At 38.1% G+C, this 20,891-nt stretch overlaps 1 protein-coding gene across 1 annotated transcript in view; it reads left to right on the top strand.

Annotated features, from left to right (window-relative positions):
• Positions 1–473: 473 nt before the first annotated feature.
• Positions 474–20,891, top strand: part of LOC107727812 (ephrin type-B receptor 2) — a 143,230-nt gene continuing 122,812 nt past the window's right edge. The window contains exon 1 of the mRNA XM_016537810.1: positions 474–625. Within this exon, the coding sequence (XP_016393296.1) occupies positions 571–625 (55 nt within the window). The 5' untranslated portion in view covers positions 474–570. The remainder of the gene's footprint in view (positions 626–20,891) is intronic.

The following is a 20,891-nucleotide window of genomic DNA, read 5'->3' on the forward strand; positions in this document are numbered from 1 at the left end:
AAAAAAAACGAAGGCGACAGACTATTCCGATACCATCACAACAATTACAACAAACATAATTTTCGATTAATCTTTATAAATCATCTAAGAGTCTGTCTAAATTCACACCTCCCTGTATTCCCAATTGTCACAATTTTTCTACCGCATCCGCTGATAAGGCTGAATAGGTACGCTCTTGCATTGATTGACAGGTGGGACCGAATAAAATTGCGCTTTCGGGTTGGCTGGCTTGACGCTTTTATAGTCTGTCCGACGGGAATCGACTCGGATCCATTCTTATTATTGAAATAATATTTAAAACAGCTTTTTCTTATTTATAAAGCGACGTTTCCTATGCACATTCATCCTCCAGCCGATCTCACGCGCAGCTCCCAACCACCGTCCCCCCCTCGTCTGACTCATTTGGTCTCGTCCATACTCGCTTAGGATTTTAGTTGTGTTTATGGCATCTTATTCATTCAACGGAAGGTGAAAGTCTGCCGGTCTGCGCCAGCGTCTGATATCAATGGCTTTCAGGGCTCATTTTATTTGAATGTCTGGACTTTATATAATTTCTCCCCTAAGAAACCAATGATGGATATCCTTTGGATTTTATGGACACTACCCTCGGTCCTGGCTATTGAAGGTAAGACGTTTCTCCCCGTGTTTTGCGAGTCCAGCATCTTGCCGACAAACTGAGAGTTTACGGTCACGGCACGTTAGTTTTGAATGCCATCCAAGAAATAAGATACGAAACCGTTTTTCGCTAATTAACGAATGTGGAATGAGACTCGGAAAAATGTGACATTTTTTAACGGTTAAATTCTCCCTGACAGGAACGTATTCATTTGATAGAGCTTGTTCTGTCAGGCAAATTATATTCTAGTAAAATCATCACATGTGGCTCATAAACGCATTTATTTGGCGAGCATCAGATAAATGACTTTATGAGTTGGAGAAATAATATATCTATCATAATGTAATATGCAGTAGGAACATTAAAACGGCAATTTTTTTTATCCCACGCGTGGATACGTGTGTTTGCGCGAACCATGCACGAGATTCGCGTCCCTTATTTGTACAGTCATGTCTGAGGTGAAATATTAAACCCAAACCCCTTCTATAGGTAATCTTATTTTTCTCTATTAATATTTCTTTAACACATTCACGTGTTGTTTTAAGCTTCTGTGCAGCGGGTATTCAGAGCTGAAATGGTGATGCTGGACTCAGCATGTTGGACAATGAAACAGGTTTCAGTGAGCATACAATTACAAAACAACCAAATACAGTCCTTTATTCTCACTTACTGACCACACTTTCAGTCCCCGGCAGTTTGAAGTGTCTGTGTCCAGTGAATTATGCTCAATGAATTTTAAGTAGGCATTGCTGGTATTACAGGAACCTCTTGTGGTTGTAGTTCTCAAGTTTAATGATACTTGTGTTTATTGTCATGTAATGGATGAATAATAGGCATACACAAATCTGTACATTTAGGCTGGAGATTTTAAAACGAGGTCATTTTATTTATGTTTTTGGATTAAAGGTTTTATCAGATATTTAGCATGCTCAACGCACAGTAAGACTAACAACAGTGTAGATAAAAAATAATAATAAAAAGAATCATAATACAAGTAACACAGTTGGATACTCAGGCACAACTGTATTTTAATTAAATAAGAGCTCATTCAACAGCACTGCAGGACTGCTTTTTCTGTTGCTAATAAATCTTTCTTTAAAAAAAAAATAATAATAATGGAGCAGTATAAACCATAAACTACTTAAATATTATTATAACTTTTTACATTTATGTTGTACTGACTTTTCAATTTCAGATAGTTTTGAATATTAATTTTACTAATCATGTCACTTGAATAAAGAGGTTAATTTTTTTTCATGGACTTGCTTAAAACGTTGAAATATTTCACAGCCAAATTTAATTTAATTTGAAATGTAATATGTACAGTAATTCAAATAATAATAATAAAAAAATAGAAGAAGCCTGGGCCTTTAATGAAGGAATTAAAAGAATTAAAATAATTTTTCTGATTGAGCACTTATGGTCCTAAAAGTTTGTTTGACCTTTTTCTTTTTTGTAATGTAAATGTTGCTTTTATCACGGTCTTCATTCTACATAAAAGTATAAATGATGATTTTCTACATTGTTTTCTACTGGAAAAGAGGTTCCATATTTTGTATTGAGTGGATTTTGGCAACTATATGTATTTCACACTCACCAGAATTAACGATGGTGTGTGTATGTATACAGTATGTGTGTGTGTGTGTGTACATATATGTGTAAATTTATGTAATATTAGTCATAATATTATGTCTTAATGCTTTTTTCCCCCGTCTAATCAAGATTTTTTTATTTTTCCTTATGGGTTGCTTAATCGCAAAATCAGGAGTGATTGGTCGATACACATTCTTCCTCTGACTGTCACCCTAGTTTTTCAGCCAATGGTGTTAAAGCGTTGCACTTACACATGAAAAATTAGAGAGTTGAAAAAGAGGTCAACGCTGCCTCAACCTTAAAAACAAAGTGATGGCAGGCAGTAGTGGAGATGGGTCTGTGAGATTTGACGTCATCTTAAAGCCTTATACAACAGCATTTATTCGCCTCGCTAAGTGTGTAAATTCTCATGTAATTTTAGATGTTTTATTTCAGTTGTGATGTGGTAACTCAAATGCGTTTTGCTGCAAGTTCTCTTGTGTTTAATGTACTTGTCTGTGTGAAATATCATAATTAAAACAGGTTGCATGGCCATCGTAGTGACACTCAAGATATAAGATTCTGTTGCTCTTAAGTTTGAGACTCCTTTATTATTAGAATAAAGTGCATCAAGTGCTTTTTTTCAAGCCCAAGCGGGAATTGCATTTGTGAATTTAGACAGATTTTTCCCAGTAGGTGACCATAAAATATGGAGCAGCTCTTCATTGTGTTTTTACATCAAATGATGCTGCCAGTCTTAGGGACTTTGAAGTTTTCCTCAGTGGCTATTTTTTTTAAATGTCCGCTTGCATTATGCAGATGTTTGAAGTTACAGTGTAATTTAGTATTAGTTCTTGTGCCTGTGGCTCTTCAGTGATTATTAAAAAATGTATTTTGTGTCATTTCTCTATTTCAAAGTTGTCTGATTTTGCCTTTCCCCCCCTTTTTTCTGTTCTGCTTTGCGTCTCAGTTGCTTCAGTGTAATGACACAATGTTATGTATAGGATTTTAAACGAATACATTTAGAAAATTCATTTTTACTATATCCGCTGGATTTGCATTATGTGATTTACAATCACAATTAAATGCTTGATGGTTTTAAAATGCTATTAAGCAGGTTATCTATAGGGCCGCGGTTGAGCTGCATTTTGTTTACGACGTCACAGTTGGCATCTATTGTAAGTAGGACACCAGTCGTACAAAAGATTCCTCACTATTTCAATATTCCCAGCATGCATTCCATTTTGCTGTCATAATGTCATGATACAATGTGACTTCTCTCTCATCTTGAGACGTCGCATATGCAGCTGCGTCTGTTCCCATACTGTATACAAATATCTGAATGCTGATTATATATTAACGTGCTGTCCAACATGATGAAAATTTTTAGACATTTGTCTTTAGTAAGTTTGCACATAATATCTACAACCTTGTTTTGTTCAAGAGTAAAAATAACTTGTACAGCCGGTTTTAATAAGGGCCTTGATGATAATCTAGTATCACAATACTATTTTCATGACTTGTGTATATGAATATTTTCCATTTCTTTTAGTTTCTGCTTTTTGTAATTTATTGGTCAGTTTATCATTGTAAAGCTATCAAAATATTTCATTTGAATTTCATTTGATTCGGAAGTTACACAAATACTGCTGTTTCTCCGATTTTTTTTTTTTTTTTTTGCTCAGCATTTTGTGCTAGTGCAAAGTTTGTTTCAGCTAAGCTTTTCACAATCTATTTCCATAACACTCTAAACAACAGAGGGAGGGATAATTAAAGCTATTTTTTGTTAACATTTTAGCCCTCATATCAACACTTCCACTTTGAAATGCCTGCCAAGTTTGAATAATCTGCTTTCAAATGTAAATGCGTCTTGTCCTTTCTAGCTATACGACGAGTGTGGGCCACTGCAGCGTAAGTCGACACATAGCATTACAGTTTTTCGGGTGAGTAACAAATGGCAGAGCGTGGGGTGGAGAAGTGGTGATAGAGGTTCAGAAACAGGATTAGATAGAAGGTAAAGCGAGCGGCTGCTCTCAATCCTGTGTTTTCTCAGTCCGCTGAATGAGCAGATGCAGGGAGCCCGTCTGTACGCCAGCCTCCACAGTGGCGTTCACAAAGAATCCGCCTCCATTCAGTGTCTAATCCATGCTGCCCAGGGCCCGGCTATTGTCACTTTGCATGCAAAATTTCAATTAGTGCTGGTACCAGTTGTTTCTCAAGTGAGACGGGTGTCACGTTTCGAGGGAACTGCCCAGGGCTACCTTGACCATGCAGAAAGTCTGGAATAGCAGAGAGACTCATGGGAAATGGGCTTTTTTTTTTTTGCAGAAATCCAGCAGCTTTCGACACAGCATGCTATCTTTGACAGTGTTGGACTTGGAGGTTTTTGTTTCATGAGTGTGTCACTTCTGCGCTTGCTGTGTATTTTAAGCAGGTTCTTGTGTTTGGCAACTGCCTATGCACTCAGCAATTTAAGGAATTCACAATCTGTTGACAGTCACCCTATCAAAGAAGTTCACTTTTGTTTAAGTCGAGTCAGTCTATTTAATAAAACATGCCGGTTAGAGTTAAACTTGTCTTGCTATGTAATTATGACTGGCAATTTAGCAGAAATTGAAAAATCATTTTAGTAATGACTGCCGAACTTATTATGCTCATTACTCCCCTCTTCAGAATTTGACCATATCAGTGTGATCCACATGCGCTGAATCGCACACTATCTGTAATTATTTTCCTGTAATATAGGGTTACTTTGGTCAGGTCCAGGCAGTTTCCTGCAAGTGTGTTGAGAGTGACTCTGATGCTCACTGGAAACTCCCTTTATACTCCCTATAGAGGCGGTTCAGAGGCACTCTCTACTAGGCCTGGGCGATAAAATGGTATCAATATTTATCGACGGTTCACCCTCTTCGATAACGATAGAAAAAATGTTCGATATAGCGCACGATATAGGCACGTGCTATGAGTGACGCAGACCGCACACACAAACACGAACACATGCTGAATTGAGTGCTGTGCCTGCCTGTGATGAGGAGATTGTGAATAAAAAAAAAAGAATATTAGTCGAATTTAAAATAAACATTTGCATTTGAATGCAAAAATAGTACAATCAAATGTTAGGTGTGAGTCTGGGAGCGTCATTAGAGGAGCGCGAGATGCAGTCATGATGATGTAAGTGACGTTGTTGCATTTTAATATTTTATAAGTCTAGCCCACAAGACACGCAGTTGCTGCGTTATTCATTCAAAATATTAGAGAAATATAGTAGCTCAATGCGTAGAAGATCTTGATTAGGTTAAAACCGAAACGGGAGACAATTAGACCTATACAATAAAGACCTATTTAATCTGCATATAAAACATTAGAAATTAGATATTTGTTTAATTTTTATTTTGTGTTTGACTGTTTAAACAAAAAATATTTGTTGTTTGTCTCAATAAATTGGGTTAATTTAAAAATACAGTGGTTAAATTTAAAAGTTTTTTTCTATTGCTCTTTGTTTTAAAAAAGGTTATAAAAAATTTCAATAATTATCGATACCGAACGATATGAAACATTATATCGTTGATACATTTTTTAGCTATATCGCCCAGCCCTACTCTCTACCACATTCCTCCCTTCTGGATGAGTCAGAAAAGTGATGTCACTCCATCCAATGAAAGGGTCACACACCCCCAGTGGAGTAGAAATCTATATCCCTTCAAACCTCAGACTACAACTTTTAATTTTAAATGTTGCAATCAATACTTTATAAGTATTTTTGTTGTTGTTAGTTTATGTTGTTAACTGTTATTAATTAATGTTAACAAATGGAACCTTTTTGTAAAGTGTTACCTCCATTTTTGTATGAATTTTGTATTTTGTATAATTTTTCTTTGCATTCTAGTTTGTTTTTTGACATTAGATTGATAACTTCCTCTTGGTTCCTCTGACTACCCACCCTAATTGACAAATAGAAATAAAAATGTATTCTCTAACCTTATTTTTTATTTATTTTTTTATTACTTTTCTTTAACCTTATTATTTTACTTCAGATCTAACCTGTCATATTACAATTGCAAAATATGATGACAATCATATATGAGTATTGAAATGTAAGATAATGGCCAGGTATCAGATATTTTGCATTTAAATTCACATTTGAAAGTGGCCCAAATTGTTTTTTCCCCACACATGTACAATAACCAATTGGTGCCTGATGTCAGAGGGGAAAAAATTAATTGATTGATATTGTGTTTCTTCCTTTAATGCTCATTTAAAAATGTCTAGCTTGTACTAATCTAAACAATGTCTGAAACTTTATATTAGAAACACTTCCTGTGTTTATTTCCCTCTTTATGATGAATTGCTTGTTGTCTCAGAGTCGCTTTGGATAAAAGCGTCTGCTAAATGAATAAATGTAAATGCTCATAAGTCGAATGGTTCAGGCTTCTGTGAAGTATTGCAACATGACTCAAGATTTGTTTTAAAACTTTTAAGAGTTGATTATGTTTAATGACTTTTAATTTGACTTTGTGCTCTCTGTGCTCATTGGTTTTTATATTGTATCTGGCTACTGCTTTTGTTGGGATTAAAAAAAAAATGTTTTTCTCGTCCTTGGTAATTTTACAGTTTTGCAAATTGCAATTAACATATTTGCTCTAAACAAACTTTAATTACAATTGTAATGTGTGCGGAAAAACATGAATGCAGCTGTTGACAATCAATTAAAATCGCTTTTTGTTTCACATTATGTTCTGTACATATACTTAGCTATTTCTGTGCTTATTTACACATTATCTCAAAGCTGGAGAACCGTATCATGACAGTTTGACCATTACCTGAGCTTGGCTGACTTTAAAGGGGTCATATGATGCGATTTCAAGTTTTCCTTTCTCTTTGGAGTGTTACAAGCTGATTGTGCATAGATAAGATCCCTGAAGTTGCAAAGACTAAAATCTCAAAACCAAAGAGATATTCTTTATCAAAGTTAAGACTCTGCCACGCCCCCCTAAAACGGCTCGTCCTAACACGCCCCCACATATCTACCCCACTATGTGGAAATAAAGGAGGGGGCTTTGTAGAAAACGAAGCGTTTGAGAGAGGCGGGGCATAGAGGACTTACGATAATGTACAGTATTTGAAAAATAATGTGTTTTTTGAACATTAAAGCATGTCAACATATTCTGTTACACCAAATACACAAAATATTGATCTTTAAAAAAGCATCATATGACCCCTTTAATGTTAGTGTAGAGAGGACAAATGAGGGTCTGTATGCTACAAAATATGAAGGTCATGTGGGATTTTCTCAAACAGCTAAATGATAGCTGTGTTTTTCTACCTTGAGGTGATAATTGTTTCAATCTGCAGTACAAGACGAGACTCAGGCTGTGGTTCAGTACAGAGCTAGAGAGACTTTACATAGAACATATTTTAATCACCGCATACTTAGATCATTTAATCTATGTTCATGCATAGATTAATGCATCCTAATCAACTTATTTATTCACGTCTAAGTGCTTACTGGTGGATCAGAATGGCTCTTTCTCATTCCCATTGGCCATTTTTGCGAGAACGTTTATCTTTACTGTAACCAGATGCTGAGCAAACTGCCTCCTGCAATTTACTAAGCATTCTGCAAAACACATTCAAAATGAAATATGCAGGCAGTCCTTTACTCCTTAGAGCTGTGAGCAATGCGATTACTCATGCATATGTGAGCTTCCATTGTTCGTTCTATGTTTGTGTAGCCATAATAATACGCCCAGTTAAAAGGTGGTCTTAGGGGATGAACATCCGTCATACACGTCATACTGCAAGTGATCCTAGACCTCAAGCATGTTGTACCACCACCAGGAGTGTGTTGGATGTCACATTTATGATGTTGGAGTATTGATTTTTGTTCAGTTCATATAGACCCCTGAATGTGATTTTTACTGTACATTAGGCTTGTGGCACTGGGAGTAGTTTAGCTAATTAAGTTTCAGTTGGCTGGTTGTCTTAAGGGTCTAATTAAAGGAGCATAATTGCAAATCGTCTTGTGCAAGCAAAGCCACTTTAACCACTGTTACAGGGCCACTGGTATTTTTGGGAATCAAAAAAAGTTTAACAAATTTAGTATCCACATCAATCACTTTTTAATAACATTTGTGATAGCTGCAATCCTATGCACTTGATACTGGAATATTGGATCAGTGTCACATTCACGCAAGTAGCGAATTATAAAATGAGGGCGAGAGAACAAACAAACAAGCAAATGAATCATCCTGCCTGCACCTGTGATGAAATGCAAATGATACTTGGTTGATGTCATTAGTACTAACTTTTCTATTGATGTTAAAGGCATAATTCACATAAATATTAAAGTTCAACATTTACTCACCCTCATGTCGTGTTAAACCTGTTTGACTTTCTTTCCAAACAGTAAAAGTCAATAGTGTTCAGTTTTATTTTTACCAAATTCTGTTTTCCATTAATTTTCTGGATTGCATTTTAATTGTTTCATTAAATATTACTAATCTCAAGCATCTCTAATTAATTGATTTTATTAAAAAATAATGAATTATTATTTTATTTATGTCTTTTTTCCCCAGAAATACTGTGTTGTGTATTTACATTTTTCTGCTAAATAAATTCAGGTAAATTTTTTTTTTTGGTAAATATTCCTTATTTTATTTTTAATATTATTTTGACAGGTTGTTGTGAAGACCTTTAGGTTTGTATTTGTATATGATAAGATGATAGTAGCATGGTATGTGTATAGTAAACGAAATCAGAACATGCAGGATTCATATTTAAATGGTATTTTTGCGACTTAATATTAACAGACACCAGTCCATATCACGTTTTGATTTAAGTGTACTGACCTACTTTTGATGTATCCATCCAAAATTTGGCAAATTCTGTGACATTCAACGTTATACAGTAAATTAAATTTTTTATGACTGTATTCCGTGATTCCGTCCGCGTTTTCTGCATCGCGGAAATCATAGGGCCCTAGAAAAAGTGTTAGAGGTTTGGAATGACATGAGGGTGAGTAAATGATGACACTTTTCATTTTTGGGTGAATTGTTCATTTAAGAACAATCTTCCTGAGCTAAAGTTAGTGACAGTTGTGTGTTCTTGCAGTAGGTCAGACCTTGTTCGCACACACTATTAAACATCTGCCTTCCATCAAGGCGTTCGACAAACACAATTCCTCTGAACTAGCACAGTGCTGCTCTGTGTCTCCCAGAGTACAGTCTGTCTTCAGAGATAAAGGCAGGCTGATTGCATCCTCATCTGCATCACAAAGGGAAGCCGCATTCACCTGAACTGCTGCACACACTTGACGTCTCCTGGCATTTCCGCCGCCAGGCCTTGACTGCATGCATCCTCTCTCTCAGGCTGGGGGGCTGCCGGCTTGACTTTTACTGGCTCCTTGGGGATGTGACCCATGGTCCTGTTATAAATGAGCCTGATGTTATTGCTTTCATCCTTGTCAATAGCAAACGCAGCAACGGTCTCGGACCACTGTGACGCTGACTCTTCCATTGCACAGGGCTGGGTCACAACATGCACTCACAAACGGAAAGCTTCCTCATCCCAGAAGTGAGTGCAAGGGTCTCTGTTAGCCACAGGATGCCTTTCTGTTTTTTCATTGCGTTTAGACTCCTGAATGCTGTGATGGATGCCTTGCAGTCTTTGTCCCTCAGAGGACTGTACTTGTTGAGAGGCGAATTCCTGCTATTTTCGTAATTAAACAAACTGTGAATTCTCTGCATTCCAGTCAATCGAACTGTAGACAGGGGAATAAGCAGCCAAGTTGGGTTAATTTGCTTAAGTATAAACATTCATTGATTGCTACCGCAGTATTTTGCCTTGATGCCTTTTCCTTCCACACTAGTGCTGAATTACACTTCTCACTTTGTTGTTTTCCGCAAGAATCAGATGCACTGGTTTGGCAGTGCAATGTGAGCTGGAACAAACGCAGTTTTGGGCTATGTGTCAGCCTCCTCCTTACAGGATTAACACCCGAACTCCATTCCCAGGCCACCTGTGACTTTTTCATGGCTAATCTAAGTTTGCATGCTACGGCCCCTCTGGTGACAGAATTATGTTGAAATAATATGTAGGGGGTCCAATTGCCACTTTCCTGTTTCGCTTAATAAAGTACGATTTGAAATTAAATACAGCTATTTGACTTCCCTTCGCTTGTGTTTAGAAATGCTACACTAGTGGATGCCCAGGCTGTTTTTGACAGGCCGAGCTAATCAAAATTACCTGTCGCTGAAAGGCGAAGCGCGCCACAGAGAAAAAGTGTTACCATAGAGCTATTTGTTTGCATATAATTGCATTAGCTTGGCACCGAGGGAATTAGCAGAGATAATTGAGCGATTTGGCCCATAGCTGTGACTTGACTGCACTCGGAAAGGGCGGGCGGGGTAATCCTCTGTTGTATTCCTATTAATTCATAAGTAATATGAACCCTTCAGAAAGTCTGTGATCTTTTGTTTTTCTGACTTGAAGTCGAGATCACAGCATCATAATAGATGGCACAATTAAATGTTTATGAATTGTTGAATGTTTAATTAATTGTATATAATTGTATGTTTCCTTACAGCAATTACATTGGTAAGCCTCACATCGGCCACTAGAAAAGAATAGAATACAATAAATTCCAAGCTGGAATTGAAGGTGAGGGGATCAAGAAGTTTTAAGCCAGGGCCAGGGGTCACAGCAACAGAAGGGTAATGTTATGTTGTATTATGGGTTAAGCAGCTGCAGTCCAATTAGTTCAGACTGACCCATGGTGGACTGCCTTAACTCTTCTCTGAATTATCTCCGTTAAGCACCATGGTTGGGTTGAGCTTAGCAAGGGGCAGCAGGTGGGTGTGATGGTCAATACAATTAGTGAGGCTTTAAGGCTTCTTTTTTTTCTTAATAAATGTGTCTAGACATTGAAACCCTCTTTTGGAACCCCCCTAAATATTGCCCTATGTACAGTCATAAGGATACCTGTAGTCAGGGTCCAAATCTAACATTTACCAAGCACCAAATGCAAATAAAAATCGTAAACTTGCCAGTTGGCTACTGACCTTATTAAGAACTTCATACTTTTTAGAATATACAAGTGCATCTCAATAAATTAGAATGTTGTGGAAAAGTTCATTTATTTCAGTAATTCAACTCAAATTGTGAAACTCGTGTATTAAATAAATTAAATGCACACAGACTGAAGTAGTTTAAGTCTTTGGTTCTTTTAATTCTAATTTATTGAGATGCACCTGTATATGAAATAGTATGCCTAATGTTTTCTCCTCCACCAATTCACTGGTGACACACATCGTGAATATTCCTTGCGTTAAACAAAGCTATAAAATGAAAACAATCACATGCCTTCATGTTTTTGTGTGACAAATGCAGTTTTATGACAGACAGACAGAGAGTGGCTGATCTTGTTTATAGTTCTGTAAGTGATGTCTTGATCTGTGTTGTTGTGAAATGATGCTAAATACAGTTTCATGGCCTACTTAAAAAAATTTTATGGCCATGCATTTTCTCAATTCACCCATTTACTGGCTGGGGTGGCAAAAAGTTAATTTTGGATCCACATCAGCATTCATTTATTCAGAGACATTCATTTGACGTTTCAAGAACATATGGATAAAATATGTCTTTAGAATGATAAGCAACTCATTATTTGAGCTTCAACCCATCAATTAGAGTGCAGCAGCAACAATCAGTGGAAAATATGAGGCCTCAACAACAACAGGTCATTTTGTTTCTATTTTCAAATGCAGACACATTTAATCGGAAAATAGCTTTTGGAATCAACTCTTCAGAACTAAAAGGAAAGGACAAAGAAAACACATTGCCATTTTTTAAAATATTATTATTATTTGAAGTGTGTCCGTTCAATATAGATTTTTCTTTTTAGTCAAGTTACTGAGATATGCGTCCGCTGGGATTGGTTAAACAATGTCTGGAAACGCTGTATCCATGAAGTAACACTGCTTGCAGAAACAGGAGCACAATATGTGGTATAGCAAATAGTGATTACTATTTTCCATACCTTCCACCAGCTCTACCTTTCAGATAATAATCATCATGGATCATCCAGGCAGGCAGCTGGAAAATTTATACAGCCTCCCAAGGGAATAAATGTGAAGAGGAGGATGTGACTGAGGCGGTTTTATGAAAATGAATGAGTCATGTGATGGTGTTAATGTGCAGAATGTTATTTTTCAAATTGCATATGTTGAATGCCGTTTTTATCTGACACTAACACAAGATGTCATGTGCATGGATTTAGCTAGGCTGTCAGTTCTAAGCATTACCCACAATCTGTCAGCATCACGCTCAACCACAGTGACTGTGCAAATACACTGCAGGGCGATGACTTTTACGCTCAGGTCATATAGAATAATCTGTAAATTGGATCGATTCAGTGTGGATTTTATCAGTGTTTTCGTTGTAGACATCTCTGCCACCTGCGCTGTTCATCATGAGTCAAGTGTGCCTAATCAGTCTAGGAAAATAAACAATACCACCCAGCCAATTTCCCCTGTTTATGATACCCCGTCCCCATAGGAGTGGCCCGGCATATCAATTACAACATTGAGCGACCTGATTTCTCCTTTGTTCAAAACCCTTCAGAGTCACGCATTGAGAAAACACAGCTCTGCGCTTGATGAACGAGGCTTACGCTGGCTCGACTGTCATACGTTTAGATCTTTTAAGCCTTGGCTCTGTTAAGATTGTGTTAAAATTATTCTCACCCTTTAAAACTCCTTCCTTTGATTTCTCGTCATGTGCCGTTTTACTAGTCCAAGTAAGTCATTTATATGAAACAGCTTTTCTTTGTGCTCCCTTTTGGCACAGTGGCTATGCATTATATTAATCAGTCTGGGGGTATTTTTTATTATTAGCTAAATTAAACAGTAGCCGGTGATTAAGCGAGAACATAAATCTGCATTTGATGTTTCTGGTGGGCTTAGAGTGAATTATTAAGAGCCGCCCCCAAAACTCAACACACGTTGTATAGTTGGTGACATGAAGGCGTCTTCCCACTGCAGGCCTGCCTCTTGATACATTCGCTCTCTGCGGCCTGCGGTGATGTGTGGCAGACACGTTGCATGCATGCGGTAATGCATGAGTCCCTCAGTGGGCTTTTTCTCATCAGAGGGGCCCGCCTCATAGAGTGATTGGAAAAACGTGTTCTTGATTACACAGTTTGGGCACAGAACATGTCAGGGTTTTTACCTAAATGTCCCTCTCCGCTACGTGCTGCTAGGGTTTTGAGTGATAGGGCTGGAAGGGCCACTTATTCCAAAAACCCCCCTTGTCGGGGATGAAGAATGGGCCTTTTTCTGAAACATACCGCTCTTTGTGGGGACCATATGGCTCGGGCTGTTGCATGGTGATATATGGCTGCCGGAGCACCTGCAGGATCAGACTGGGAGACCAGGTCTCGCCTGAGAACATAGAAACGAGAGGCCTGAAGTTGGATTAGTGCATGAGGTGTGAACACCAGTTCAAGGGCACGGCTAGCCTTTGAACCACACGGCCACACCTCAACTGTATCTGACATATGGTCAGGTGACTCGAATTATTGTACCGATTATTGCTCATTATGCTTCCCTGTACAAGTCAAGTAAATGACTGATGTGCTTGCTCTTTAATTGCTGATAATGGTTGGATAGCTAGCACCGAACATTTCATATTATTGACATTGACATTTACATTTTGATAACGTTTGACACCTTTAAACTTTTTTGGATTTGTATCCTCAGCCCTTTGCCAAGATGGCTGGCGCACTGATGGCCTCCATGCTTTTCAAAAGCTTTTAAAATGGTAGCAAACAGATTGTGCATCTGTCGTTTTCTACCATGGTCTGCCAATTTGTTACTGCCTCATACAGACTGCTCATTTCATACAGTGGTCTAAACCTATTGCTTTACTAATCAATCTGAAAGCCTCAGCTCAGAAATTGTTCAATGAAGTAAAAAGCCTGTGATGGAAAGGGAAATGACAAAAGGAGGCTTTCTTTTTGGTTGCAGATATGGTTTATTTTGTGTGCAGCCGCAGATTTATCTTGCAGTATTAACTTCATACTTAGGAATAAACAAACCATTAATGAAATGTAAAGCATAACTTCTATCTTTTAGAGCCTGCAGACAAGTTAAAGGTGCAATAGGTGATTGTCTTCAGAAACATTTTTTGTTATGCTGGTTGAAAGTCTCTTCACATCCCGATAGCAATCATTAAGTTAAGTGGTCTAAATGTATTTGTCTGTATTTATATATTCTGTGAAAGGTGTAGGATCAAGAAATGTTCGTCTAATCAAAACGTTCGGCCCGAGCGTTTTAATATGCTTTCCTACCTGCCTGTCAACGTATGTATTAGCATACCTCTGCGCACCCAGTTCGCGTAGACAGGATACTCATCAGCGCATTCACGCACGCAGTGCAGACAGAGCGAGGATGTCAGGCAAACATCAACAACCCGATCTTCCTTCCTGGTATTGTAGTAATTTTAAAGATTCCCCAACAAATGCCACTTAAATAAAAAATTTTATATTACGTTGTATAATAGTGTATTACGTTTGTCTCCATTGGTCCATGTGTCATTGTTCAGATGACTGTAGTTTATGCAGTTTGATAGCCCTAGGAAAAGTGTGATTTTGGACAATATCAGCATGAATTTATATCATTTCTTGGTAGGGGTGGTAGAATCTTTAGTCACCTCACCATCTGATCCGATTCCGATTCTGGGAGTCACGATCTGATTCCAGAACGATTCTTCATCTACTCCCCCCCCGTATGTTTAGAATTTTAAATTCTGTATGTTTAGAATTTTAAACTAATATAACTTCAGAACATACAAGCAAGTGGCAAATAATAAAGAGGAGCATAGAAACATATTGCAAACAAAAAACAAAGAGTGCATTCAGTATTTAAGATTATCTGAACGTTTTCCATTCAAGAACTGTGAGTGATTTTTCTTCATCTTTACTGTTGTTTTTTACTATGACATCATAGACAGCGGGAGATCTATTAAGCTGCATTCACGCACGGATCTCTTTTGATCTTGGTGTAAATTCATTACTGCCATTTATTGAAGATCAGCACTGATGATTTGCTTTTTAATTATAGTCAGTTGTCCCAAAGTGCAGAGTCAGCATAAAATAAAGATTTGAAAATAAAGCTCATACTGCTGGAACATGTTTGGTCAGTGACAACAAATGGCATCAATTTTAAACACTTTAAATCCAACAAAACTCAAAAACACTGGAAATATTTATTGTGCAGTTCAAACTGGCTTTAAAATGGCATCTTCAGACTTTTCCCTTGGGAAAGCTCTGCATTTTTATTGGTCATTGTTGAAGAAATGCTGGAAATGAAAAATCCATGCAACACATACTAAAGTAGAGGTCTGCAACAAATTTTAATATTAGTGCTGTTCATCTACGTCTAAGCTTTTGTTGATCACAGACAGCCATTATGATCACCATTAGCTGAATCTATAAATTTACTGACAATGACGTGCTGACATGCATGCAACAATTGGCATATGGTTGGCAGCTGTCCATCATTTTTAATTAAGCAGTTAAATATCACTCTTCATGTAGTATTTGCAGCCCTCTAGACACATGTCCCATTAGTCAGATATATTGGTCAGATACTATTTTTCATGTGTTCAACATATGTAGTGTATAGCATCAGACACTGCTGCCTAAAATCATTAGAAGCCAATGAGCCCTTCTCATACGCATTTTAAAAGCAAACATGTGCTTCACTGCACAAATGTACTCTGTTTGTGTACTCAAGACTGTTTCCAAGATGCAATGCTCTATAAAAAGCCTTTTTAGAAGGAAAGTCACTTATTGGGTCATTTTTGATTTTTATCAGCCACTTGTTACTTGCCAACAGTAAATTGCATTCGGGTTCTTCCATCCAAGTCATCAGTCGAGACTAAAGACGTTTTCAGACCGGACAAACGTTTTTTTCACAATACTCTCTGTACAGTTCAAAACGATTGATTTCACATTGTGTTGATTGGTTCAGTTAATGTCTGAAGCAAAATATTCTAGTTTTTACAAACTTGTATCATTTCTATAAAGTTCCAGTTTTTGCTATTTAATGATTCTGTTAGAAAATGAGCCACACATTCCAGAATAATCCAGTAGCCCCTCACTACAGAACAAAGATCCAGCGGGCGGATCCACATCTAGGGGGTGGAGATGGGTGGGTTTAGGGATCAGGGAGTGGAGACAGGTAGGTTTAGGTATATGTAAGGTGGGAGGAGTTGGATCTGGATCCAACCTCGCCCCCTGGATCTTGTGTTCTGCAGTGAGGACCATCTCGAATAATCTGATCATTATAGACACATTAGGGGCTGAAGTAGAAAGTCAATAGAGTAAGCCTAGCCTTAAAAACAATTTTGCATTTTAAGAAGTAAATAACAATGTTATTTAGCCTTTTTATAAGCTGGTTTTCCTTTGAGGACATTAGATGGACATTAGTTTGTTTTTCCAATACAGCTTCTGGAGGCATTTCTCAGGAATTTTGTCTCTAAAGCATAGCTAGGTCGGAAATGCTGGCATGTACACGCATACACAAAATACAAATTGATTTTCTTTAAACTCATGCAGCATCAAGTGGTTCAGATCACTCTTAATGAGCTTGATGATAAGCACATGTCGTTGGCATAGATCTGCTGCACGTCATAAATAATGCCTGCTTTCAGAAGGCCATGCTTTTTGAATAATGGATGGAGACCTTGGTTGGCAGCACCCCTGCTTCTCCTAATGTATCCATGTTTAACCTTTTTATCCTTTGGCAAGTTCAAAACACTCTAACAGAACATTCTGATGGGAAGCTGGCAGCCCAGGGAAGCTAGCGTAAGGTTGGTCTTTTCTAAATTCAGGGAGCCTATTGTTAAATGGTCTGGTTTACACTCCGCTCGAGAGGTGAAAACCGCTTCAGGTGTGAACACAAAGAATCTACTCATTAGATTTTTTCCTGCACTGTTTTGGTTTGCTGCTGGCACCCTCTAGACGACATCTTCAAATCCTTGAAACCGAGAGAAGAGAAGAGTCTTAAGCTGCCTCACTTGAGTTGTGTAGCTGGAGGGCAATGCTCAGTGACCTCTTAGACAACACAATCCACTACACTCCAAGATGGGCACTCAGCTGCCACCTCAATCTCCATTGTTGGGTCTCTATCCACTCTCTGTTCTTTGAAAATCGAGCTCTTTTCCTCCCTCTCTTTCTTTCACATACAATCTTCTAGGGAGGAGAAACAGGAGACAGATCTAAGTGAAACTGCTTCGTTGCTTCTGTTTTTTTGTTCTCGTTCTGCTTATGTAAAGAGTGAAATATTAACAGGACTAGGCCGATGTGGCTGGATCAATGCGGAGGAAACATTACTTGTCATTCTGCTTTGTATTAAGACCTCATCAGTGCCAAAAGATTTAAGAGTTTTGGCTCAAGACGTCAGTTAGACACGATTTCGCCCAGGGCCATCGAGGAACATGTTTTCTCTTTGAGGGACTGGGGCCAGATGTGGGAGTCTTAGCGCTTCAGGTTTCCTCTCACCTTCCATGTGTTAAAGCTGCCAGACAGGCGAACGAACCAGAAAGGCAATTGCACAAAACAAAGGAGAGAGAGCGAAAAGGGAAAAAGAGGAGGGGACCAAAGAAAGAAAGAAAGGAAAAAGGCAGGCCCTGTCCGTCCTATGGGGCTGCCACATTCCCAGTCATGGCTGTAGAGAATTGTGTTTGCGCGTGTGTCGGGAAGGATTACAGGTGGAGAATGACAATCATCCAGGCTCCACGGCAAACCTGTCTGCTCTCTCTCGTGTGTGTGTGTGTCAGGCAAAACAGCGGAGGGCCTCCCTTCCGAGAAAGGTTTAGACGCAGGGTTGAAATCCTCCTCTAGGGAAGCTTGGTAAGAACACGCACTGTTCAATCAAAGCAGCCCATGAATAAATTAACTCGCCATGCATTATTCAACACGTTTTCAACCGCTATAGTCATAATAGTGTTTCTCCACTCCTCTGGGGAACAAAAGAACCCACATTATGTCAGATAATGCAGAGGCATCCGTGGTCTCCAGAGGAAACTGCCCAAAGGATTTTTCTGCCTGTGAAGTTAGTCCTCCTGTTTATGAAGAGTTGGGGGGCTCTAGCACTTTATCACCGAATTACATATTTTCATTTTATTAATTTTTTTCAGATGTTTTCGTTAAGTTATGCTTAATGGGAAAGATGAAAATTCATTAGTCTGGGCAGGCAGGGCAATTTGTCTTTTTGTGTGTTGTATTCTGTCTTCTATTAGAATTAAATCACTGATTTTGCATTGTTTTCAGTAATTTATACATGCATAGTTATTAATCATTCTTCTTGTTTAGCTTATTTATATTAGTAGTCCAACCCCAAAGAATAGTGTATGATATTCTCACATTTTACATATATATTTAAAAAAATGTATAAAATATTCTATGATAGGTCTACATTTTTATAAATGGAATATATTTACCTTTCACAGCCATGCTGATTTTATCACAGTAGATTCACAGAAAGCAGTCTAGTTTTTGTCAGTCTTTCTTTGATGGGCAAACAGGCAGCGTCTGGTTTCTGTTTCAGGCTCGCTGCCTTTGACACGAAGGAGGAGGAGAACATAAAACAAAATCAACAGGTTCCTATCTCATCCTGGAATCCCTTTTGCCCTGTTGTCCATTGAAAATGAGACTCAGACATCACCCTGTCCATGTCCAGATAGCAATAGATTTATCAGCTAAGGAAATCTTTTGTAGAGGATATGAATACTGCATGAGAGCCCCTGACTTATTCATACAGCTCAGCAAAGAAAGGATATTGGCATCTCGATTCATTTCTTAGAACACAATGCTCACAGCTTTTTGGTTCTTGTCCAGAAAAAACACCTCCCTTTGTAAAGAGTAATTGAGAGGCTTCTTCATGTGTGGTGGTGGTTTTCATTTGCTAGACCTATGCTAAAAGCTTTTCAGTATTTATCAGTGAGACAGTAAGCATTTTAAAACTTACAACTATTGCGTTTTGGCAACAGAATAAAGTTTGCCCATTTGTTTCACCCCTTGAGGGGTTAACATTTTTCCTTGTCACTCATCGTCCACTTCATTTTAAAAAAACCTTTTGAAGCCTTTAAAAATATTTACAAATGAATTCCTCTCGTGTTTAATGTAAGACCTTGACGACAGCATTTTATTAACGTGACAAGTTTCAGTATGCTGTTACTTGTGTGTATGTTGCAAAGAAAGTTGCGTTTGCTCAGGCAGCTTGAGTAATTGTTCAGGTGTGTGTTCTAACACGGTGTGGTATGTCCTCATATTTTACAGAATTGAAGGACAAAACTATGTGTTTTGCAGTCTTTTTTGTGCATTGCACAATTTTGACACTTGCACAAAATGAACCCTAATGCCAGGTGTGTGCCAGAAAGGTTATAATCAGTAGGTTACATTCGTCCTCAACTGTTTTTAACTGCACCTGTGGGTTCTTTTGCAATGTACAATGAGTATAAGCCAAAATTGATTTTTTAAAATTGGTTTTTATTTTTTTTTAAATCAATTTTTCTTACAGCATATCCTCATGCATATTATTTAGTGATGCACCACAATGAATTGGCAGCTAACGACTGAGCCAAAGGACAAAACCTTTTACATTAGTCTTTCATCGGAATAATAAATTCTTAAAGTGATTACACTAATCTCCTTCAATAGCTATGACTTTACAATAACATATAGGCTCCACTTACTTTATGCATTTTAAATAAAATAAATAGAGCAAATAGATCAGTGTTGATCAATGTAATATTGACAGAGATCTTTTTTCACACTGTTGTGCTGTGCAGAAAAACAGGATCCCTCAAAAACATATTATACAAGAGACATTTCAGGCTATCAGTCTCCCAGTCCGCGACGAGTTCACCTCGACCTCTGCCTTTCTCATTTTGTGGGCTCAGAGGCAGCTGTTCGAATCGAGATAGATTGTATATGCAGGGCTCAGGTCTGGGAAATCAGGGGGACTCTCTGCAAACAATAATCAAATATTTTTGTTGGAAAGCAACGAGTTCTACACAAGCGTACAAAACTGCTTTCTCTGTCAGGAGTGCATTTAATATGCTCATTACTCAGGTCCGTCTTGGCATACCGGAGCAGGGCAATGCATTACACTGATCGAATGTGTTCAGAGCATTAGCTGTGTGCAGAAAAATCATTTCTACTTTTCTAATTAAGACTGGAGTTGGAATGCATCTTATACTCTCTGAACCTCTCCCCACGGTGCCTGATGATGGATGGCAAAAGAAGTGATGGACTCTTCATAGAGGTGGCCAACCTTATATTACCTCAGCATTAGGTAAGCTAAGACAACTGGAACCAGATGTGTTGTTGTTTTAATTCACAAAGGACCATCCTATTTGTATGAATTAACAACTTCTCACTCGTAGACGCAGGGCTATTGCGCACACTTTCCAATCATTCACCTTCACCTTATCCTGTCCTAGATGAGATTTAATCTTTAAAAATTGTAGGAAGGAATGTGATGGCCATTGTTTTTTTTACCTTTGGCAACTTACTCTAGCTGGCACTCAACACCTCAGCTGGCACAAAAATTGCTATAGAGAAAAAGTGGAATGGATACCAAAAAGTAAGTTCAGTCAGGACTGGAAGTTGTACTTACTTGACTCTTCGCCTAAGGCG

The sequence above is a fragment of the Sinocyclocheilus rhinocerous genome, unplaced genomic scaffold (genome assembly GCF_001515625.1).
Source record: "Sinocyclocheilus rhinocerous isolate Xijiao unplaced genomic scaffold, SAMN03320098_v1.1 scaffold576, whole genome shotgun sequence".
NCBI classification, from domain to species: domain Eukaryota; kingdom Metazoa; phylum Chordata; class Actinopteri; order Cypriniformes; family Cyprinidae; genus Sinocyclocheilus; species Sinocyclocheilus rhinocerous.